We start from the raw sequence: 21,634 nt of genomic DNA, 5'->3' as shown, positions 1-21,634 counted from the left end.
TGTTGTCTTTCTAAGTGTAACGAGTCACAGACTCCTGTGAAGATGGAAGTTTATTTTAAAAAGCATGTGACTGGATATGGAAACGCTATCCCTGATGGGCGCAAAACTGACGCTAGAAGGGTAGGTAGAGCGCCATAGTTTGAAGCTTAAGGCTTCAATGGCCAAGCTGCATTATTTGGCACATTGGCGTCAGAATGTGTTGCACATATAGTTATGGAGTAGATATTTCAGACTCATTTTCATCAAATAGGTTCAGCTTGAAACACTTAAATGTTTGCGTTTCAAACCAAGTCATAGCGGGCAACAGCTAATAAAAGCAGCAACAGTTATTATTGCAGCCAGCAAAATTGACAGGCTAGAAATAAGGAACTGTTATTTTCTGCCTCTCCCTGAAGTCAAGGACCTCATTGAGAACTGAGTGGTAATTATATCTGCAAATTGCATGGTTTATTGATCTTTGAGAAAGTAAGGCATAGCAGGCATAGCAACAGTAACTGTGAGGGGGGGAGCTCAACAAATAATCCCTGAAGGGTCATTTATTCTGGGGTTTTACGCAGAGACGCAAGCATGCAAGGACCCCCTTGCGTGGTCCCATCAGCCATCTTGCGTGCGTCACCCACAATTTCTGACTATCCGTCAAAGCTACGCGAGCCGTTCGCAGCCTGTGATTGGTCCGCTAACCACGTCCTTTCTGAGTCTCTCATTTCCGGTTTCATAGCATAGTACCGCTGTTTTTAAAAGCCGTAGCAGAAACACAAACAATGGATCCCGTTGAAGAACGTTTGGCTGAAGAGGTCCGCAAATATGAGCATTTATAAAACCCGTCTGGCGGAGTATAAAGATACGCAGATGGAGGTGAATTCCTGCAGGGAAATATCGTGAACGTCGATGTGCAGGTCGACTGTACGGTCGTTGCGCCACCTACTGTTCTGGCGTATAGAAAACGCACGGAAACTATAAACCAAAACAGGTTTGTCGATCCGACTGCATCGCCAGCCGCAGTTGTAGTTGCAAGAGTGTATATCGCCCTTATTAGCAACTTCCTAGTGTGTGCGGGTTAACAGTGATGTTTTCATTTGAATTCCTTCTCCTGCCCTCAAAGCTCAACTACTCCTTCACCCCCTTTCTGGTTTATCATCTGCTCTTAAAGCGGGCGCTCAATCTTTACTTGGATGGAGAGCTTCAGCTTCTCGCTCAGACTTTTGCTCCAGCCTTCTCACTGGGCAGAGATTAAATTGAGATTAATTTCTCCCAGCGACTGCAGCAGATTTGTTTTAAATTAGCTGTACGTTGAGAGAAAGCGTCCCTCCTGCGGGCTCTTAAAATTGTGCAAATATTTGCACGACGATGTCCCGCTTCTCGTACAGTATCCAGTTTTTACACAGTTCACCTTTAGCATGGCGGAAGAAAAGAGGCGTGCTGCCCAGCTGAGAAGCTCCGTGCCATTCGACTTCACCTTCAGTGCAAAGATGCAGCTTTTCTCGCTCCACACTTTAGAAAGCGGACATGGTGTTTTAGTGGTTTCCCACCTGCGGGGTGTTGACCTTGTCAGTGTTATTTCAGTCTCGGGGGACTTCTCCCACTTGGCTGCGAGCACCTGCAGGAGGATGGAGGGAGGGGTTGTCATGGAAACAGGCCACTGGGATGGGACACGGTGCGGGCTCCAGCACAGGCTTTGAAAAGCTTTCATTGATAGCTGTCCCAATGAGCTGGTTTCCGGTCTGTTACTAGGCTACCCACTGAGACTTGTAAAGGCTTGTCCGTTTTGTGCAGATCAAAGGACGGTAGCGGACTTTTCAAAGTGGCAGTTTCAATGTGCAGGTTTAACAAATGCCAGCCTACTGCTGCTTTGCCCCTCCGCTGTCTATCTTTCTCAGCACAGTACACAGGTCTCCCAAAAGGGTGCACGACATTCACTGACATTTTTGTTGCAGCATCTCTGACATCTCTATACACGCTGAAAAGCAGTAGAATGAGATGGTTGTTCTTGGTTCACAATGCACACAACGCCTTACCAGTTAGTGACAATAGTGGGATTTAGAGTCAAGGGACTTCATCTGGGACGTAGAATCTAATCGAATTAGCATATAATTTATAAGCGTCTATGAACAATTATTACGTTGTTTATAACACACATTTATTCAGCTTTAAGCAGACTTAAAACATGTCTATAATGTGTCAACAAGTGATGTGGTTGGGTTTATGTGAACAAAGATGTCATTATCAGTGTATTGATCGTATATTATATCACTAATCATTCATTAACTGTTTATACTGTCGTTCCTTCACAGGCGACATCACGCATGAGAATAACCACGTTGTCAGGGGAGACTAAACAGACTTCGCTTGATTGCACCCCAAAGCTCACATCCGTCAGTCATCATCTGGGCCACCGCTGGAGATCCACTTTTCCAGACACTGAGCCACTGAGATTTGCGTTGTGAAGGACTCAACTTATTACTGTCTCAGTAGATCTTGCAGAGAAAGCCTACGGTTGTTTCATGTCGTTTGATGGGAATAGTATGAATTCTATTCCACAAACAACACAAAATTTAAAACGTCTGCCGGATTATAGACTTGTTGCCAAATATTGCTGCAGTCTGTACATGCTTTAACTGTGTATTTATCCGTAATCACCATATCCTTCAATCATGTCTCAGCTGAATTATACTCCCTGTGTTGCTTCCTCTCTACAGCTTTGGAGAAACAGAGGTATGTCTGCTATAATTAAATAGACAGTAAACAAAACACGCAGGCAACACATCCACTCTCTTGGTTTTGAGTGACAACATTTTTTTTTTTAAAGTTATTGTATGTACTCCAAGGTATGTTGTGCAGCAGTTATATTGTACCGGGACCAGCATTTTAATTATTATTTGATAATTGCTTTTGCATCGGCAAGCACACTGCAGTCTGCGTCTTCCATTCTCTCCTTATCTACAGTAAGGTTGTAACCAAACGCCTACAGCTACGCTCATCACACTGAAATTAAGACAATCAATATGAGATGATGTTTTTTCCCTGCAACAACAATTCAAAGCTTTCAAAGCTTTACTTTCAACCTCTAAATGTCTGTTTATCCAAAGCATATTTATTGAATATACAGTATATACTTTCTTTATGTAGAAATGACAAATTGGTGTTAAAATCATGGTTTAGAAAATACGAGGAAAGAAGATTTTATTTAACTTGCTCCCCAATAAACAACATGTTTGTGTGCGTAAACCACAACAAAACCAGTGATTGTAAACACAATCTAGCAAAATAAGAAAAGAAATATTTAAGAAATTGAAAAAGCCTTACATCTATTGACCTAGTTCATAACATTCATATTTCTATTGCTGGTTTACAGTAGCTGACCTGCAAACTTAAAGTCTAAATCAAACATATTTTTTATGTTATTATAATTATTTAATGTACAAAAAGTAAATTAAGTCATCGCTGATACAACATTACAGAGGAATTGCTAACATTATTCAATAGACAGTATATCAAGTCTAAACATACTTTGTCAGCTTATATTTGAGTTGATAGACAAATTAGTATATATATTTCAGTGCACAACAGTCAACAGTGAATCTGTTTTACAAGAGAAAGAAATAGGCAGTATCTAACAGTTCTGCCATAGAAACATGTCAATAACAGGTTGGATTTCAGCTTTCCCGTTGCTTGCGTATGCTGAATCTGTGACAATGCTCATGCTGTGTTCATTAAGTACTAAAAATAAAGCACAGTGACTACTAAGTCCAGGAAGCTAAACAAAGCTGCCATATTGTGTGTCAAAATGAGCGAGAGGTAAAAAGGCAATATGCTAAACTAAAGATGTGAAGATCTCGATTCGTCGGTCGCTTTAAAGAGCAAGTCTCAGAGAACCGGAGAAAACGAATAGGAAACATGAAAGAAAAAAATGACTTAGTTCAATTACACAAAAAAGCAAGTATGTATATTTGTGCTCCTGAAAGAAACATGTCTCTGTGTCTCCCACTTGGGTAGCAGCTCTCACCACATGTAATAGCTGCGTGTGGTGTCCACCTGACTGGTTTTGGTCTCGGTTGAGCCCTCTTTCTCCTTCTCACTGTCTGCCTCCCACAAGTTGATAAGAGGAGGGTACAACTCGTTTAGCGGTATTGACGAGGTTTTCTGCATGTATTTTTTCAGAGAATGGTGATAGTTTTTCCTCTTCCACCTCTTGGCAATGTACACTCCCAGAGAGGCCAGACTGATGATGGCAAGCATCGTTCCCATGACTGCCGCCAGAGCCGTGTTAGTCCCCTGGTCAGATATTTCCACAGCGAAGGCTGCCTGCTTCGTCGTCACATTCACGCACGACCTCTGTGTTTGTTGGTGGATGTTGGAGACGGAGAGGCACACTTCGTACTCAGTTGCTGGTTGTAAATGCGTAAGGTTGTACTCGTGGACATCAACGGGTACCCTGGCAGTGTAAGTAATATGTGGGTTGTCTATTTTCATGGTGGCAGAAGACCACTTGAGGTTAGAGGTCATTACATTGGAATTTATTTTCCAGGAGACAAGGATAGAGTGAGCTTCTGTTTGTTTGACGTAGATCTTCATTAGCTGAGTGCTGTCTAACAGAGTGCCGTTCACCCGTATAGCTGTCACTCTTGTGTCAGCTCCCTCTGAATTCTGGGCCACACAGGTGTATCTGCCAGAGTCTTCAACTTGAATATGAGAAATTCTCAATGTCCCTTCATTGCTGAGGCTGTACTTGTCAGATAGGGTGTCCATCATTACCTTGTTCCCCATTGGTGTCACCCAGTAGATTTCAGGCTCAGGCTGGGACATGGCTCTGCAGTCCAAGTCCAAAGTCATGCCAATGTCAAGGTTGAGGTGGCTCGGGAAAGTATCATGGGAAATCAGGGGCAGGCACTGGTTTGCTAAAGTATTCTGCAGCACCTCCCGCACATGCAAACCCCTTACTTCTGTTGGCATGGCACAAAACATGGACAGCGGCTCCATGAAACGGACGGTGGTTTTGTTGGAGCTCATCCACTGAATGACACAATCACAGCGCAGAGGATTGCTGTGGATGCTGATCTCCCGCAAGTTTGGGAGAGAGTCCACCGTGGACTGATAGAGGGCATTCAGGGCGTTGTTGTTCAGCATTAGACTCTCCAAGGCTGGGACATCCCGAAAGGCCTGGCGGTTGATATAAGAGAACTTGGGATTGTTTGTAGCCTCCAGCTTTGTGAGCTCAGGAAGATTGTCCAGCGCGTACCGGTCAACAGAAACCAGCTCTCCCATGTTGTTTATACCCAACTCCTTTAGTCTCAGCATGTTCTTGAAATCTCCTTCCTGAATCTTGTGCACTGGGTTTTTGTTCAAATCCAAGAACTTGAGGTTCGGTAGTTTCTGCAGGGCTCTCTGGGGAACTCGGACCAGCTTATTGTCATAGAAAGAGAGGCTTTCAAGATTGTCAAGTCCCACAAAGGCATTTCCAGGGACGTCTGTCAAATCCATCCCAGCCAAAACCAAACTTCTAAGATTGCCCAGTGGCTTGAAATTAAAGTCCATTATTCCAACAATAGGGTTCTCCCCAATCATGAGAATCTCTAGGTTGGGCGTGGATTCAAACCACTGGCTGCTGATGGTTTTAATTTTGTTTGAGTTGAGGTGAAGCCTGAGCAGGTTGTGGAGCCCAGAGAAGGCATTGGCAGAGATCGTGTTGATCTGATTGTGATTGATGTAGAGCTCCTGCAGGTTGCTGAGGTCCTGCAAACAGTAATCTGGCATTTCCGTGACCTGGTTCTCCTCCAGATGAAGCGTGGTGAGCTGGGACATATTGAAAAGGCCAACATCTCGAATACTACTGAAATTGTTCTGGGACAAATCCAGCTCAGTGAGGTTGAAGAGCTGCTCCAGCTCGTCATTGGTCCTGGCAATGTAGTTGCTTTGTAGGAGGAGAACCTGAGTGTCACTGGAGAGGTTTCCCGGGATACGTGTTAAGCGAAGATCATTGCAGTCCACAGTGATGGCTTCTCTGTAAGTGGACTGGGGGGTAAACCAAGGCCGGATCTCACATACACATAGCTGGGGGCACTCATTGCTCTGGACGTAGGATAGTCCTATTGATACCAGCATCAAGCCAGCAAACACCTGGCCGAGAAGCAAGCAGTCTAATCTCCGTCTAGCCATGCTGGGGTATGACAGGAGGAGGGGCAGATGAACCAGACTTTCTGCTGATTAGCTCTTTCAGTCCAGTAGGCGGTTGAAGCAGAGGGTAGAATTTTACCTCAAGATCCGGAGTAATCTGGAAAAGAAAGACAAAACATATATGTCATTATACAGAAAGTGTGTTTGTAATGACTAGTGTATAAAATACGTAGTCAAGTTTGGATGGATTGCCTTTAAATTCTGTACAGACAGTCATGGTTTCTGGAGAATAAATCCTTAGAACTTTGGAGGTCTCCTTACTGTTCCTCTTGTGTCATCTTCAGTTTGACATTTGTGTGATTTTGCATGAAATATCTCATCAAACTATTAAGTGCCCTTTACCATTTAACTCAAAGCCTGACTGAGTCTAAGTCCAGCCTTTCAGAGCAGATAGCATGAGTGGGGACTCTTAGTATTTCTGTATGTAACAATTACTGGATTATAACATAATCTTTCATGTTTCTTGTAAATTAAGCAATAACGTAAGACAACACACTGACTAAGAACAACAATTGCTTCTCCACTATCCTTCGGAGACTGAGTTATGTGCAACATCAACAGTTTTGAGAAAATGCAAGTTCAGCTCATTACAATGCCTGCACAAAACACTACTCTGAACGACTTGGAAACAAATCAAATTCCATTGAGGGCTTTCATCTATCCAACAGGCCCATAAGGACTTGATCATTAGCTTCCCCGAACATCATTAAACACAATGAGAAATTTGTATGTGCCATGCCTCAGAGAAAGCAAAGAAAAAAGACGTCTTCATTTTTAATGCAACGTCTTCAGCATCCTGAATTTAGGACAAACATGAAAAAGAAGTTTTCAGCAGGCCTAAAATCTTTTCTGGGATGATTGGGTACAGAAGGAAAATTGTCAAAACTTTGAGCAGCATTCTCTAACTATAATACTTGTGACTACAAAGCGGTATTTCAGGAGAGGGCTGAGTCAGGACGAGATACTCTGGTCTAGTTCCTGAGAGGTATGAGCATCTGTTTCCCACACTTACTCGAGTGACTAGGAAGATAAAACATGCATTCTGGAAAACAAAGGACACTCAATGACTCTCATTGTCTATAAATACTTGGACATTACAGTCATATATTTTTTTGCACAGGGGTTGGCAGTCCACACCTTTGATCCAGAATATCTCAACAACTATTGGATGGATTACCATGGAATTTTGTCAAGACATTCCTGGCTATTTGAATGTTTCCTTTCATGTAACTTGCAACTATTTTTGTATATTCAAAAAATGTTCTTGTATACCTTGGGTGTATTATTGTCTGTGCACTACCACGCTTCGGGATTGATGTGTATTTTGAGAGGGTTCTCTTTGTGTACTTGAATTTCGAGTTATGTTTTCTTTATTAGGTTGGACAGTTAACCACTGCAGCCACCATAGTGCCTATGACCATTTTAAAACATTTTGATAATATGAAGATCTGTCTGGAATCCCCCCTTATTATCAGGTCAAAATCTTACCTTGTCCTCTTTGGATTATTACCAATATCGGCAAAACTATTAACATTGCCATCACCCTTAGCTGTACTTTGTTTTTCGTGCTAACATTGGCATGCTTACATACTAAACTAAGCTGGTGAACATGGTAAACATTATACCCGCTAAACATCAGCATGTCGGCATCGTCATTAATAACATTTTAGCATGCTGATGTTAGCATTTAGCTTAAACCACTGTGCTCAAACCCCCTTAGAGTGCCTCACCCTCAGTCCTGCTGGGAGGATTCAGAGTAGCCCATGCCTTTCATCTCTTTACATGAGATGTGGGTCTCAGTCAGTCAATAATTCTGTTCACATGCAAATACTGTATGTAGACATAGTATCCCTCGCCATTGTTTATTAATAGGATTAGGTTGCCAGCACGTCTTTAACAAGCCTGTGCACTTGCAGTGTCCTATAGCCACAGAGATCCCAATAATCAATTAGGTATATTTACTTAAGGAGGCAACCCACCCTGTGCAGCGCCATACGGCCGCACCGCAGTACCACAGCCTTCTCCACCACACAGCTTTATGGTCAACGCCAGCTTAAGAAGATAGCACTTAAGAGGCTTTCAAACAAGAGAGCTGACTAATTCATCTGAATGCAAACTGCCTGGCAACAGCACCAGGGAGGCAGGAAGATGTTTCTGCTCCTCCTATATTGGAGATTCCCTATGGGACGGGGCGGCGCATGGGTGAAACAGGGATAACACAGTATCTTGTCTTTAAGCTAAAGCACTGTATATTGTGACGATTGCTGTGCCAGTCAGGATTAGTGGATGGAGATACTGAAGTGGAGATTAGCTTGTGGCGATGTACTCGATTCAAACCCAGAGGAGAGAAACAGGTCACTTAGCACTTTAATTAAAAGCAACATATCAGTGCAATCTGAGACACATAAAGCATAGAGATGGAGGGTTAATTCATTGGTAATCTCATTAATTAAATACATTCTTATGTGCTTGTTTGTCATTTTTATCAATGACTAAATATTCTCTCCCATCACAAAATAATAGAAATAAAATAATTGAATTTTGTTAAAGTGTTGACAAAAAAGTTTCAACATTGGTGTAATTTTTTCTGTCAATGCACCACAGCTAACCCATTAAAATAACCCACACAGGAAGTTTCTGGAAATATTTTCAAAGTAAGAATGATAAAGAATAATAAAGTTAATGCATTTTGATTGATGATATTTGACCTATTTTTTAGCTAAAGTCAAACAAAAAGGAAGAAAAATAATTAACAGAATTGAATAAATATACTATTTGTTGATAATACACTATATATTATACAAAAGGGTTGTTTTAATTGAAAATATAAACATAACAACAAATGAAATTGAGCCCCTTTGGTATTTTTCTTACATTGTTGGTTCAATTGGCTTTAAAAATATACAATGGATTAAGATTGTAAGTCAGATATATAAATGCAAAATGTTCTGCTCTCACAATCTTCATCAATAAAGTGCTGTGGGGATGACATATTTTTATAGGCCAACCTGGAAGTTAGCATCAGATTCTCTGAACAAAAACATGGGTTTTCCATTGGGGTTTGGATTATTACGAAAAACAATCTCTGTGGCAAACACAAGTTTATGTTACTTTACTTAAGAAAAAAAGCTAACGCTAGGCTAAACCAACTACACCACCGTCATGTGACTTCACCTTCAATTGAGCTAAAGGCAGAAACGATCTTTTCTAGGACACGTACAAGCTTTAATATTCCCCAGAGAGGTATTCACTTGTATCGTAGATCAAAACATTAAAATCTCTTAAGCTTGTGTTAACCACGGACTGTATTTCAGGCATCTAACCAAAAACCCATTGACTTTGGGACGAGGGACACGGAAGTGTCAAAGTGCCAACTCATTTCCATGTTTTAGGACTCATTCCTGCAGCACACTATTTACCACAAATGAGGTTAATCTTAGATTCTCCCCATTCGGTAAATGCTAACAGCTTTGTCTGTGCTCCCCTTAAGTGCAGTGTAAGATTAAGAAGTTTCTGATCCCATTTAATACTTAACAGACAAATTATGACACACTTTTCAAAATGAAAAATAGGTTATCTGAAATTTAAAAATAAAAAACAAGCAACAAAGAATGCTGCTCTGATGTACCTATGAGAACTTAAAAAGACTTGTGTCAACATCCTCTTGATACTGGTTGATTTGAGCAACTAAAAGCTGTCTGGGACATCCTGACACGGGCTTCACAGGTCCATTGTGATCGGTGTCCCAGAGCAACAGGAGAGCTTAAAACACACAGCAGGTGGAAAAACACTCGACACAACACCAAAGGCAGGAAACAGGAAACAACCCAGAGGTTGTCACCACGGCCACCTTTGAACTTGTGAATGGGATACTTGAAATAAACACCAACAGCTCCATTGTGTTTCAATTGAAAATCCATTGGTTAATATATGCAACCCTTGCGAAGTATCACACTGGATGATGTCGACGGTGACACAAAAACAGGGCAGACGATCTTTGAGTGTGCCATTGTGGGGTACTATTCGCACACAAGTCAACATTTTGTCTTGATGATGTAGAGAGTATTTAGTACTGAATAATCACCACATATTGTCTAAAGCTAGTGTGGAATGGCATGGTGTTTCACGGCTGCAGGTGCTGCATACACAACGCTGTCAGGAGACCATGTTTTCCCCTAAATTAGAGTCAAAAGGCAAAGTTTTATTTCAAGATAGTAGATTTAATATATATATATATATATATATATATATATATATATATATATATATATATATATATATATATATATATATATATATATATATATAATTATTATTTTAGGCCTTAGCTGGGAAACCTTTGATGGAATGAATGGTTAAAGTTAAAGTTAACGTGATCACACATACACACGGATCGTCGCCCTGAACAAACCTGGCAGCCATGTAACTGCCCACTTTTGTCGCATGCCTGATTCCTGTCGTGTCCACATGAGAAACTGTCACTTGTCGGGATCCAGCTTGTTAATTGGCACCCTGGCAGAAGTTCAAAAGGTGTCACTTTATCAAGACATGGCCTAAAAATATCCAAACAGGTTGGTGATACAGTACTTGTCAGTACAACAGCCTCATTTTACCGAGAGCGTAATAACGTGCCATTGTGCCAGTGTATAATAATGGTCACCATCTTTACCAGAAGGAGAGGGATTCAACATAAAGTTTTTTATGAACTGTAGAAAACACGTCTGTAATGAGTACTAATGAGAGGACAGTCATCATGTTCTTCTACGTATCAAACTTTGAATAATAATCCATTTATATGTGAGGGATGGTAGATGTTCCTTTAACTCTGATTGAATGTATAAGTCTAATATTTCTCCATGTCAGTCTGAGACACTCAGGCTCATCGTCAAGGAAATCCTCTCTTGAACGCGATAAGAACTGAGAGGCTCATGAGAAAATGAAGCTGTGATTTCAACTGGATAACAAGAGTCTTGCATTAGTGCTCCCTCGTGAGACGCCTGTATAACTCGACTGACCCTGGTTTGCCTTCCAGCTTCAGTCTACTCGTCTGAACACATTTTTTTTTTAAAAAGGAAAAAATGATAAAAACATAAATCTGTGAAAACAAACTGCAGGTTAGAGCAAGTGAGATAAACAACCCCCGACATAAACACAACTTGTAACAAATTGAGCAAAATGGAGGTGATAAAAAAACAACAACCCTGAATTAGATGACAGAATCTGAGTGACGGCTCAACAAAGGAGAATACAGAGAAAAGAGACGGACTGTTGCTGTGACAAGAAGGCTAAATTAGGTAAAAAAAGGTATGTGAAGTGAAAACACACCGGATATATGAAGTGAAAACTTAACTGTCTCTTATTTCTTAATCGGTATCCATCTAAACACCAGAAGGAATAAAGAAACCTTCATATTACAGCCTCTTACAGCTGCTGGTTTCAACCAGGAAAGCATATAAACAGAGTTTTACCACGACGCCTTGGTGGAACAACCACTGGGAAGATTTTAGGATGAGATCGTCTACCTGCAGTGTAAATGTACTCAAAGCACAGGAGTGCAACCTGCTATCACTCCTGAAGGATCTTCAAAGACAGACGGCTTTTAAGCGCAAAATAACACAACAACAAAATTTAAGTTATTCGTCATAAATTTCATTGTTAAGCCATTAACTTTGAACGGCGAGGGCCATAACATGAGTTTTTTATTGTTTGTTTGTGCCTAAAACAAGGGTGAAACTGAACCAGATTAAATGGGAATGGGTAGAGCAGTTTTTTTCACAACCAAGGCTTTGTGCATTTAAATTAAAACAACATAGATTGGGGGAGCACTTCAGTGTCTTGTTCAAGGACACTTGTGGGCTGGAGGAGTTGGGGATTGAACCACCAGAAAGGACCACCAACCAGCAACAATAAATGGCCAAACGCCTCTTCTACCTAATCTCCAGCTACGTCCTCTTATTGGCTTTCCATAAATGGAGCCTCCGTTCTCCCTTAACTAGGTTTGTCTTGCTGGCCTTTCAGGTTCATACTGCCAATACAGATGTAATATTTACATGCAAACTAAGTTTATTTAGGTATTCATTGCATTTTAATGGTTTGTAAGGTAAATGTCCTTGAGAGTTGCGTTGCAGGCCTGATTCACTCCCGTCACCTGCCTGGGTGTTAAAGTCCATGGAGGGTGGGGGGGCTCCAGCAGTCCAACCACACACACAAATACACACACACACAAACCCCCGTTCCCCAGAGCCAAAGGTGTGTGAAGCACAGGTTTAACTCTGAAATATGTCATAACAGCAGGGTGAGCTGAGCTGTGTCTGTCTGGAAGCCCCCAGAGGACAAAGGGTTAATGCCTCAGCCCTTCTTCTATAGGAATAATGGTGCAAGGCCCGAGCTCAATAACCCACCGCCCCCTCCACGCTATGCCTTATACCCTCGGGACCTAAATGTTGGGGATGGTGGGGGTAAACCCCCCCCTGAGCCCTGCTGTGTCCTAACAACCCCTCCACCCCCACCCAGACACACACACACACACACACACACACACACACACACAGACAGACACCTGCCTGTAACACACACCCTATTGTAGTACTAAATCGTCAGGATCAAGTTTAAAAGAAAATAGGCATTGAGTGTGTGCATGCCGTGTGTGTGTGTGTGTGTGTGTGTGTGTGTGTGTGTGTGTGTGTGTGTGTGTGTGTGTGTGTGTGTGTGTCTAGGCCTGCTTTGTCTATGTGAGGCAGGATACCCTCTTGGTGGAATAGAAGGAGAAAAAAATAAATCAGCTGATCTGCTCGTTCTTGTTCATTCACTTTTAAAGAGTCATTCTCTAGTCAGCTGCTCGCTGACAGATGTGCTTAGTGCAGCACCAACCAAGACGAAGTTTGAGAAAATTAAAGACCAGGGGTTTCGGCTGAATGCAAAACTCAAGAAAGTCTTGATATGAGAAACAGCAGCACACACTGAGGCCGAAGCCGTTTCTCTCTCCTGTTCGTTATACTGTGAGGCATTTTATTTGACCCATGAGGTCCAAAGAGGAAAGAGGACTCTCAGCACTTTTGTTGTTAAAGGAGGTCATAAATACATTCCAGTGGGCAGACACTGAGCAGGGCAAGCAAAAAACAACAACAACAACACAAAAAGAAAAAAAAAATGCACATTAATAACAAATCCCTTTCTCATCCTGACCTTTCCACAGTGGGTCCCCTCTTGCCTGAAGTTGAGTGATGCAAGTCAGCAGTCTCCCGTCACAAAAGCGCAACAGCTGCAGCGTCGGAGAGCCACAATAGACCCCCTGCCAACGCAGCCCCATTCTCACCGCGGCATCTACAGAGGGGCCTTGTGTCTGTCTCAAGAACTCGGAGAGTTTTTTTTTTTTTTTTCCCTGCTCGTAGCGGCACGGAGGGCTCGAGACATCTGCCGACACACTTTTGCATTAATATGCAAATCACACATTTCGCACGACGTCGCGCACGCAACTCCCGCTGCATGTCTGTACCGCAACGAGATCAAAGTTTGTTTCCCGTGGAATGCGTTTTGACGCATTGAAACGGTTTTGATGCGTTTGGGGATCAAACGGGTCCCAGCGGTCTTCTGTGAAATCAGAACGGATTTCACAGCCTTCAAGTGGTCAATTCAGGAAAAACAAAATAAAAACTGGTCTTGCCCTTGAGTGTGTCTGCATCCTCATATGTATCCCAACTCATCACCCTCGCAGGGAAACGTGTAATACATGGGAACATGTCCACAAAGTGTGTTACAGTTGAAAAGAAACCACACACCAAATAAAGGCAGCTTTTAAAAGAAACTAACAGACAGTGGGAAACCATGCCTTTGGTTTCCTGATGGGTCTCTCACCTTGTTGGCATTCCGGTCCGACGTTCCCGGCGCACGCGTCTTGTTATCCAGACATACGCGACAAATATGATCGATGCTGTTGTGCCAAGTGCACGGCGTTCTCAAACAGAGTAAGAACACATATTCCTGTCTCCTTGCAGGGGGGGCTCAGCTGGCAATGTGTCGCTCCGCGTATCCGATCAGTCACAAGGCGCCTCGGAGAGAGGCATGGTGCGGTCTTGAGCGGAGATATCCGACCTGCTGCAACTCACCGCTGTTTTGTCGCCCGATATTCCTCCGCTGTGCCGTCTGACTGACTGCCTGCCTGCTCCTCCAACGGATGGAGAAGGATAAATGATAAAGGGAAGAAGAAAAAAAACACCTGGCGCTGTCCAGAGCAGTCAGCTGATTCCCCAGCAGGTTATTGGCTGGGAGCGCCTGTCTGTCACTGTCGGCCAAGCAAAGCAGAGCACCATCTGCTCCGGGCTTGTTGTGATGAGAACAAAGGCAGGAGAGGGCGGCGGGGCATGGGGCGAGAGGGGGAAGGGGGATGTGTGGGTGGGGAGACTGGGGGTGGTACATGGCATTGCTGCAACAACAAAAAAAAGAAGAAAAAAAAAGCCCTCCTCCTCTTTACACGAACCTTAAGTATACACTTTATGTCAGGAAAACATCATAAACAAGACTTCTGTGATCTTTGTGTTAGATACATTGTTTTAATCATTCCTATTATTTAGTTCTCCTGGAATCTTGTTGTAAAATTGAGGGGGGGAAAGCAGATTTCAGAATCACCTCCTTATGCCGTTTCCACAAAGCTACAACCGACATTTTCTCTTATTTGATGCCTAAAGTGCACGTGCATTGGTTTGACCAAGCCTCCAACACGCTGCCAAACTTGCTTTTGAATTCTAGTGAAGATTTCAAAATCTCCAAAAGAGATTATAAACATCCATCCATCCATTATCTGAACCACTTATCCTCATTAGGGTCGCGGGGCGCTGATCCCAGCTGTCAAGGGGCCGAGGCCTGGTACACCCTGGACAAGTCGCCAGTCCATCACAAGGCAGAAATTATTATTCTGAAAATTGTCCGGATAAATTACGAGGAAATGTGTATAACATGATGACATGTTCCCATTTGATAGAAGAGTCCGTCTTTCTTGAGCTGGCAGTTGAACTAAAAGGGAAATGCCATCATGAAATGGCATACATGTGAACACACACAAGAAATAGGCACAGGCCATTAAGGTTGGCAATATCATGCAGTGACCTTTGAGTATAAATTCAGCTGAATAAGGATTACATTAAACTGGAGCTCAGGATGAAAAGCAACCTGGCACCGTTAGCATTTGTGCGACCATGTATTATGACATCCGTAGAGCATTAGCGCTATTTGAAGAATCCATTTGCTCACAGTTGCGTTGAGACGTGGAGATTATGAACCCGATGGTTGGCAGTATAGTACTTGCAGCTGCCGAAAGTGCTGCCCCTGTTGCCGTATCCCAAAGTGCATAGCAACTGCAGCAAAGGAAAAATTAGACGTGAAGGGCTTGAAGTAGAGACCCCCAATGAACATCTGTGCTCCAGTCCACAGCCTCTAATCCTCCCTTCACATCCACCTCCCATCGAACCTCCCTTTTTAAAAAGTCTTGGGTTTGAGCAGAAGTGGTGGAAATTCTTGCTCGAATTTTTTTTAGAGTGGAAAACACGTCTTTGCAGTGAACGCCTGCTTTTGAGCCCATGTTGGAAAGCTGCATTCACTGTTCTTATGAAATCAATTTGTCCCACAAGTGTCCTTCACTTTGAAGCGTCACCATCGTAATGCACTCCTTCACATGACAGAACTGCGTGTTTTTTAAATCTTGAAGATTTTATCTCGAACGGTAGACGGCAAATCCTCAATTTGCGTACCAATTTCACGCATATTGTAGATCTGAGACCTTTGAAAATGCTGAGACATATTTTCCTATATGTATGCTCTTATGCTCACGACTTTTGTCTTTCTTTTTAACTGACACATATGCCAAATGGCAATTACCATGTGTGCAGACCACACCGTGCGCCGCATGGAGTGTTTTGTTGGGTTAATTTTCACACAGTCAAAGCTGTCAACCAGGATGTACACGTACGGTCGACTTCAAAACCGCCCTTGGTGAGGTGAGGAGGACGGTGGGGAGTAAAACTCTTTTCTGTACACCTTGTCTCTGGTCCTCATCCATCGCGAGAGAGACAGATATAGACAGATGGCTCGCTCTGGCCCCGTCAGAGCCACAAGGCTGCACACAAACTCTCAGACCCCCACAGACACAGAGCCTCGAGCATATCAAGCAATATCTAATCAGAAGAGATACACTCAACAGTGCTTTTACATCAAGCTCGAAACAGAGATTTTCCCAATGATTAAGAGTGACATATTAGTAAACAGGGGTCTAGGTTTTATGATTTCAAGACCTCCACAGGTCTGCATTTGAGGAAAGTATTATTCTCCTTCCACACTGTCTTGGCAGCTGGTTCAGCACCATGGACAGCGCACATACAGTCGCTCACCTGTGGCAGTGTTGCCATACAGGGCGGCAGAGGGAGAACTGAACTCAGTGCAAATGCACGATAGTTTTATTCTCTGTTTTTAAGCACAATATCTCTCTCTCTCTCTCTCTCTCTCTCTCTCTCTCTCTCTCTCTCTCTCTCTCTCTCTCTGTCTCTCTCCACAAAGAGGTGTTGTCTGTGTAAGTGTTGTTAATATTGAGTCATTCCTACAAACACTCGTGTGTATTCATGGAAGAAAACAGTCACCAACAAAACACACATTTTCTCCCGTTTGAGTAACATTTGCTAAAAACTACAAAATCCAGCTGTTTTAGGATTTTACTTTGCTCTTTTTAAAATGAAATATACATGTGACAAGTTCTAAAATCTTAAGTAGGAATGAATGGAGAAGTCAGAAAATATATAGAGAGGGAGATTGTTGTTCACTTCTAGCACACAAAAATGCTCAAATAGATAAATATATAAATAACTGAGTTAAGACAAATTCTAACTTTCTGCTCCAATCACAAATTGATAACCACTTACTTAATAATTGGTAGAATTTTGTTTAGCGGTCATGCGTTAGCAGTTTTCAAACTCTTACAAACTAAGTTGTTTACAGTTTAAAGGGTTCCTAATTTCCACAATTGTGAACAATTGTGATTTTTTTTTTAGTTAACAACAGCTAACAAAGTAATCTGGTTTACAGTAGTATGGTTGTAGGGAGACTTGAAATAAAACATTGACGCAGCAATTAGACTTTAGACTAGACTTGAATTTGACTTTAGACAACAAATCATATTAAGTTGATCTTATTAACAGCATTATTATGTCAACACAACTCTCCAAAATAATCTTAACAAGGTTGATCTAAATCTGAATTACAATTGTTATCTTGCAACTAATGCATTCAATGAAGTGATGGTTCCCTAAATAATGTTTTTCAAGTGGGACAGAGATATTTTGTTGATTTAGATTGAGTATAACTAAAAGTAAACCAAAAGATTGATTAAAAATTATTTTTTGACAGATAGCTCAACAATAGACAGAGACAAATCCCACTTAACAGCATACCGGAGATCCTCCCAGTATTACAGGTCTTCTCTCTCTCAGTCCTCTTCCAGTTGTTAGAGCTACTCCTCTTGAGAGTTGAATGGCTTGAAAAACAAGAGCCTGCATAACATCTCAAGAGTTTTAGAGGCTACTTTTGAATTAGTGTATGAGCAGGCTCTGACGCACTGGCCCAAAGCTTGCATTAACACGTGTTCGCCCCATTAAGCTTTAAAAGGTTACCCTCCTTTAAATTTACCACATCGGGCTCCAATGGTGGCAAATGTAACGCTAAATAAATTTCATGCTGTCAGTCAGCCAGCGCTTCTTTCAATCCCTCATAAACCTTGCGAATCGTGTTTTGTAAAAAAAGGCTTTGCTCAGTCTTTCACTGGATTCATTCAAAATGTAAAATCTTGCCAGCAGTGTGCTGTGCTCTTTTTATGTTGCGTCTTCTCTATCCCTTTTTGAAGTCAGGCAACAACGACAACAAAGAACATATTTTTGGGAGAGTAAATCATTAACTTTGATCCGAATGTGAACGATAGTCTTACTCTACGTTGTGTTGGGACCATCTGGGGCTGTGTTTTATTGTGAAGAGGATGTGTTGGTTGTTGGTTAAAGCCTGCTGCCAACAGTATATCACACTATATCACTCTTGCTATTACTGGTCATTATCGGGCCTGCGGGTGTGAGGGGTGAACTAATAATGTCCTCATCCATACATCAACTGTCTGATCTCATTTTTAGTCTTTTTTTTCTTTCTTTCTTGTCAGTTTATTACGGCAGGTTCTTTATTGTTTATGAAGACGTCACCCTCCTCCTTGTCCCCCCAGGTAGTGATACTCACTCTTTCCGCAGCCATTCTGTATTCAGAGTATCGAGCGCCGCTATTGATTGCCTCTGTTAACTTGTGCAGTAAACACTGTGGTTTATCAGGCCTTGTCATCTCCTCACAGGATGAGACACTGCATGCTAAGCTTTAGATAACATAACAAGCTTCAAAAGAGCCTCCGAGTGCCAGCCACAAACACATTTTGTGCTCCACGTGCGTGTGTGTGTGTGTGTGTGTGTGTGTCTCAGTTTCCGGCAAACTTTAATCTCTCAGGAGCCGGATTGAACAAAAAAAACGTTTCACTCTCATGACATGCCAGGTGCAATCAAATGATATCTTTGTTTTATAGCGGCATAGGGAGGAGAAACATTGATGAAATTAGCCTGTGTGATGGGAATTCTTATGCAGGCAGTACAAGCTCTAGTTTCAAGGCGGATAACAAATAAGGATAATCTCCCAGTGGAGGCCGGGTGTAAAATAATGGCAGTATATTGTTTAATATTAGCATTTCCATTCTCCAACACTACAGTCCTCCCCAGCCTACACTGCACGAGCAGAGAGGGCTATAAATAGAAGGAAACAAACAAATGCTTCTCTTTTTCCGGTAGTGTCAAGCGGAAGGCGGGAGGATGTTGTTGGAGTTGCGGGTGTGAGGATGATTGAGGGCCAGATGCGGGCGATGCCGAGTCCGATGTGATGTGGCATTTGGCTGGCGAGCCTTCGGGAGGTCAGGCTGTCAGAAGAGCTGACAGTCAGCTGAGCGTGAGCCAGGTGATGGCGCTGGGAGGAGGCAGGAGCAGACGGAGACGCTCGCTCGCCAGGCCGGCTGGCAAACTCAACTCTCATTTAGGAGATTCATTGGGGGCCGCGAGTGGAAGAAGGAAAAGGCAAAATTTGTAGTTAGGAAAACAGAATGAAATGTTTTTTTTGTTGTTGTTGTTTTTTTGTTGCTTATTTTGAGCCCACAGTTTGGTGCTGGCATTTTATACTCAAACCTTTAGCCATCCTTATTCCCGAGGCTGAATTCTTTTATAAAACCATTTGCCTCAAGATGATGATTTCTTCATCTGCCGCCCAGATCTGCCTCCCTCTGTTCAGTTAGCCTCAGAGCTTCACATTGCTTTTTCCTCTGGCGAGCGAGGCTACCCTGTGTCTGCTCTTCTGCTTCGCATGGATTTTCGCCTTCATAATGCGTTGGTTCATTACAATGGCTGAAAAAACTTTCGCCATCGAAAGTTAAAAGTTTTCCGATTTGACTTTTAGACGACAGGGGAGTGAGAGATTGCTGGAGGCAAAGCGTCAAAGGATGCAGGGACCAATTTGTCCTTTAATCAGTTACCTGAAGCTGTGCTAATGCAAATCACATACATGCTGCTGTTAAGTTTTACTTTCACCTCCTGTTAATAATCCATCATTAATATTCAACTCTTTTTATCATTATTATTATAATTATTTTAGTCTCCACATACAATTTAAGCAGACTTTTATCAATCTGTCTCCATTTTTCTCCATGAGAGGCTCTGCACACCCACACAGGTGTTTTCAATCACTCTGCCTAATTAGGCCTCTGGTCAGGCGTAAACTGGGCGGAGCTGTGCTGGGAATAATGTGATGTCACCAAACAACAGAGAGACGTCAATCGAGCCCAGTTGGACACGTACACAGGCTGGAGAAGAGGTCTAATTGACCTGAGTGAAAACCCCTGTGTGGGTGAATTTTCGATGTGATGAAGGTGAACTAAATGACAAGAGTAATGCATAAAATTACATAAAAAAGAGACATAAAACAATTCACAGTAAAACATGAAACCATATGATTTAAAAATCATTAATAAAAGGGCAGTTGATGGTCAAGGACCACAGTAAAACGTCCACAATCTCACAATGCAAGTAGTATGCACCCTGGGTTGGACTAAAGAGTCTTCATATGAAACTAAAAACAACGTGATAAATCATGTCGAGGTAGTAATTCCCAGCACATATCAAATGGAATAACAATATGGCAATATCCAGTTTTATGGGGTAAAAAGGAAAAAAAAATGCAATCCAATCAGTAGACATCTTAACCAATTGGTTGAGGACTTATTAGAGTCTCATGAGAGGGTTAGGCCTCTTTCACAGTGTCGAAATCATCTACGTTTTCACTGAGAATCTTTTAGACAACTGAAAGCTGTAAGCTTTCTGTTCTCTAACACAACAAAGTCTGAAGACACTCCTCTCTTCAACTCACGTTTCCACCGTCTTCTTCCGCCAAGTCATATGACACAACAACAAACAGAAAGCAAAATGTTTTATTTCTCTGTCGGGTCCTTTAAGTTGTCACACACTTAAAAGTCACCTAAACTGAGAGTCATTTACATATACATGTGGACTAAACACTCTAAAACTCAATGGAAAAAAATCCCTTCAAAAGGTGTGTTTATGACAAGCTGCACTGCATCCTGGGACTGGAATTTTGGACCTGAATACCACAATTAAAAAAATGTAGCTCAACTAAACAGTTCAAAAGACTTTCAGCTATAGTAGCTGGGGTAGTAGCAGGCAGTTAGTAAGATGTTGAACATACTGGTGTTACTGTAGGGCCAGCAATCGACAATTTAATAGCAGCCAACATCCAAAGTTTTCTTTATGGAAGCCTGTTAAAACCTAGCCGCATGTCTGTGTTTATATGACACACTGGAGGTAATTTAGTGAACTACTTATTTGCCAATGCTGCACATCTTTGCAGTCAATAATCAACAACTCTCGATGTGCATGCACGGACATGTTCTGGAAATGAGCGCCCACGCTGGCCTCTTTCCTCCTCCTTGTATAAATATACACAAAATGATATGACTTACACTCATGCACAGTCTGTTTACCTCCAGCTCCCGGAGCTAAGACATCATCTCGACTTTTACCAGTGACACGGACGGTGACATTACAGGTTGAGGGTGAGAAGGTGAGGGGGAGGATCGGCTGTAAGCTCCCAGTTGGTCACCTGATTGCTGCTAAACTAACTGTGGTTGCTGGGCAGATCTGGCTGCATCACATGGGTTCAACAGCCTGATCACTTTCACACTTTATCTTTTTTCGTCCTTGTTTTTTTTCCCACCTCCTTCCCTTTCCTTGTAGCAGCCATCTCTCTGTGTAACAGATTTTGAGAGGTGTTTCATTACTCAGTCACATCCCTTTCTGGCTCTCAGTCACGCATCCCATGCAATAAGTCATGCATATGCACC

The 21,634-nt window shown here is 42.3% G+C and overlaps 1 protein-coding gene across 1 annotated transcript; it reads right to left on the bottom strand.

Moving 5' to 3' along the window:
* Positions 1 to 3,154: 3,154 nt before the first annotated feature.
* On the bottom strand, positions 3,155 to 14,419 carry lrrn1 (leucine rich repeat neuronal 1). Its single transcript, XM_068595285.1, has 2 exons — positions 14,026 to 14,419; positions 3,155 to 6,268 (listed from the first exon to the last, which is right to left on the bottom strand). The coding sequence occupies exon 2, from the start codon at positions 6,151 to 6,153 to the stop codon at positions 4,000 to 4,002; it is 2,154 nt and encodes a 717-aa protein (XP_068451386.1). The 5' UTR covers positions 6,154 to 6,268; positions 14,026 to 14,419; the 3' UTR covers positions 3,155 to 3,999.
* Positions 14,420 to 21,634: the final 7,215 nt, after the last annotated feature.

The sequence above is a fragment of the Clinocottus analis genome, unplaced genomic scaffold (assembly GCF_023055335.1).
Source record: "Clinocottus analis isolate CAN_PGR_092001 unplaced genomic scaffold, fCliAna1.0.p SCAF_3, whole genome shotgun sequence".
In the NCBI taxonomy this organism is placed as follows: Eukaryota; Metazoa; Chordata; class Actinopteri; order Perciformes; family Cottidae; genus Clinocottus; species Clinocottus analis.
This window is presented reverse-complemented; position numbering and strand designations above follow the sequence as displayed.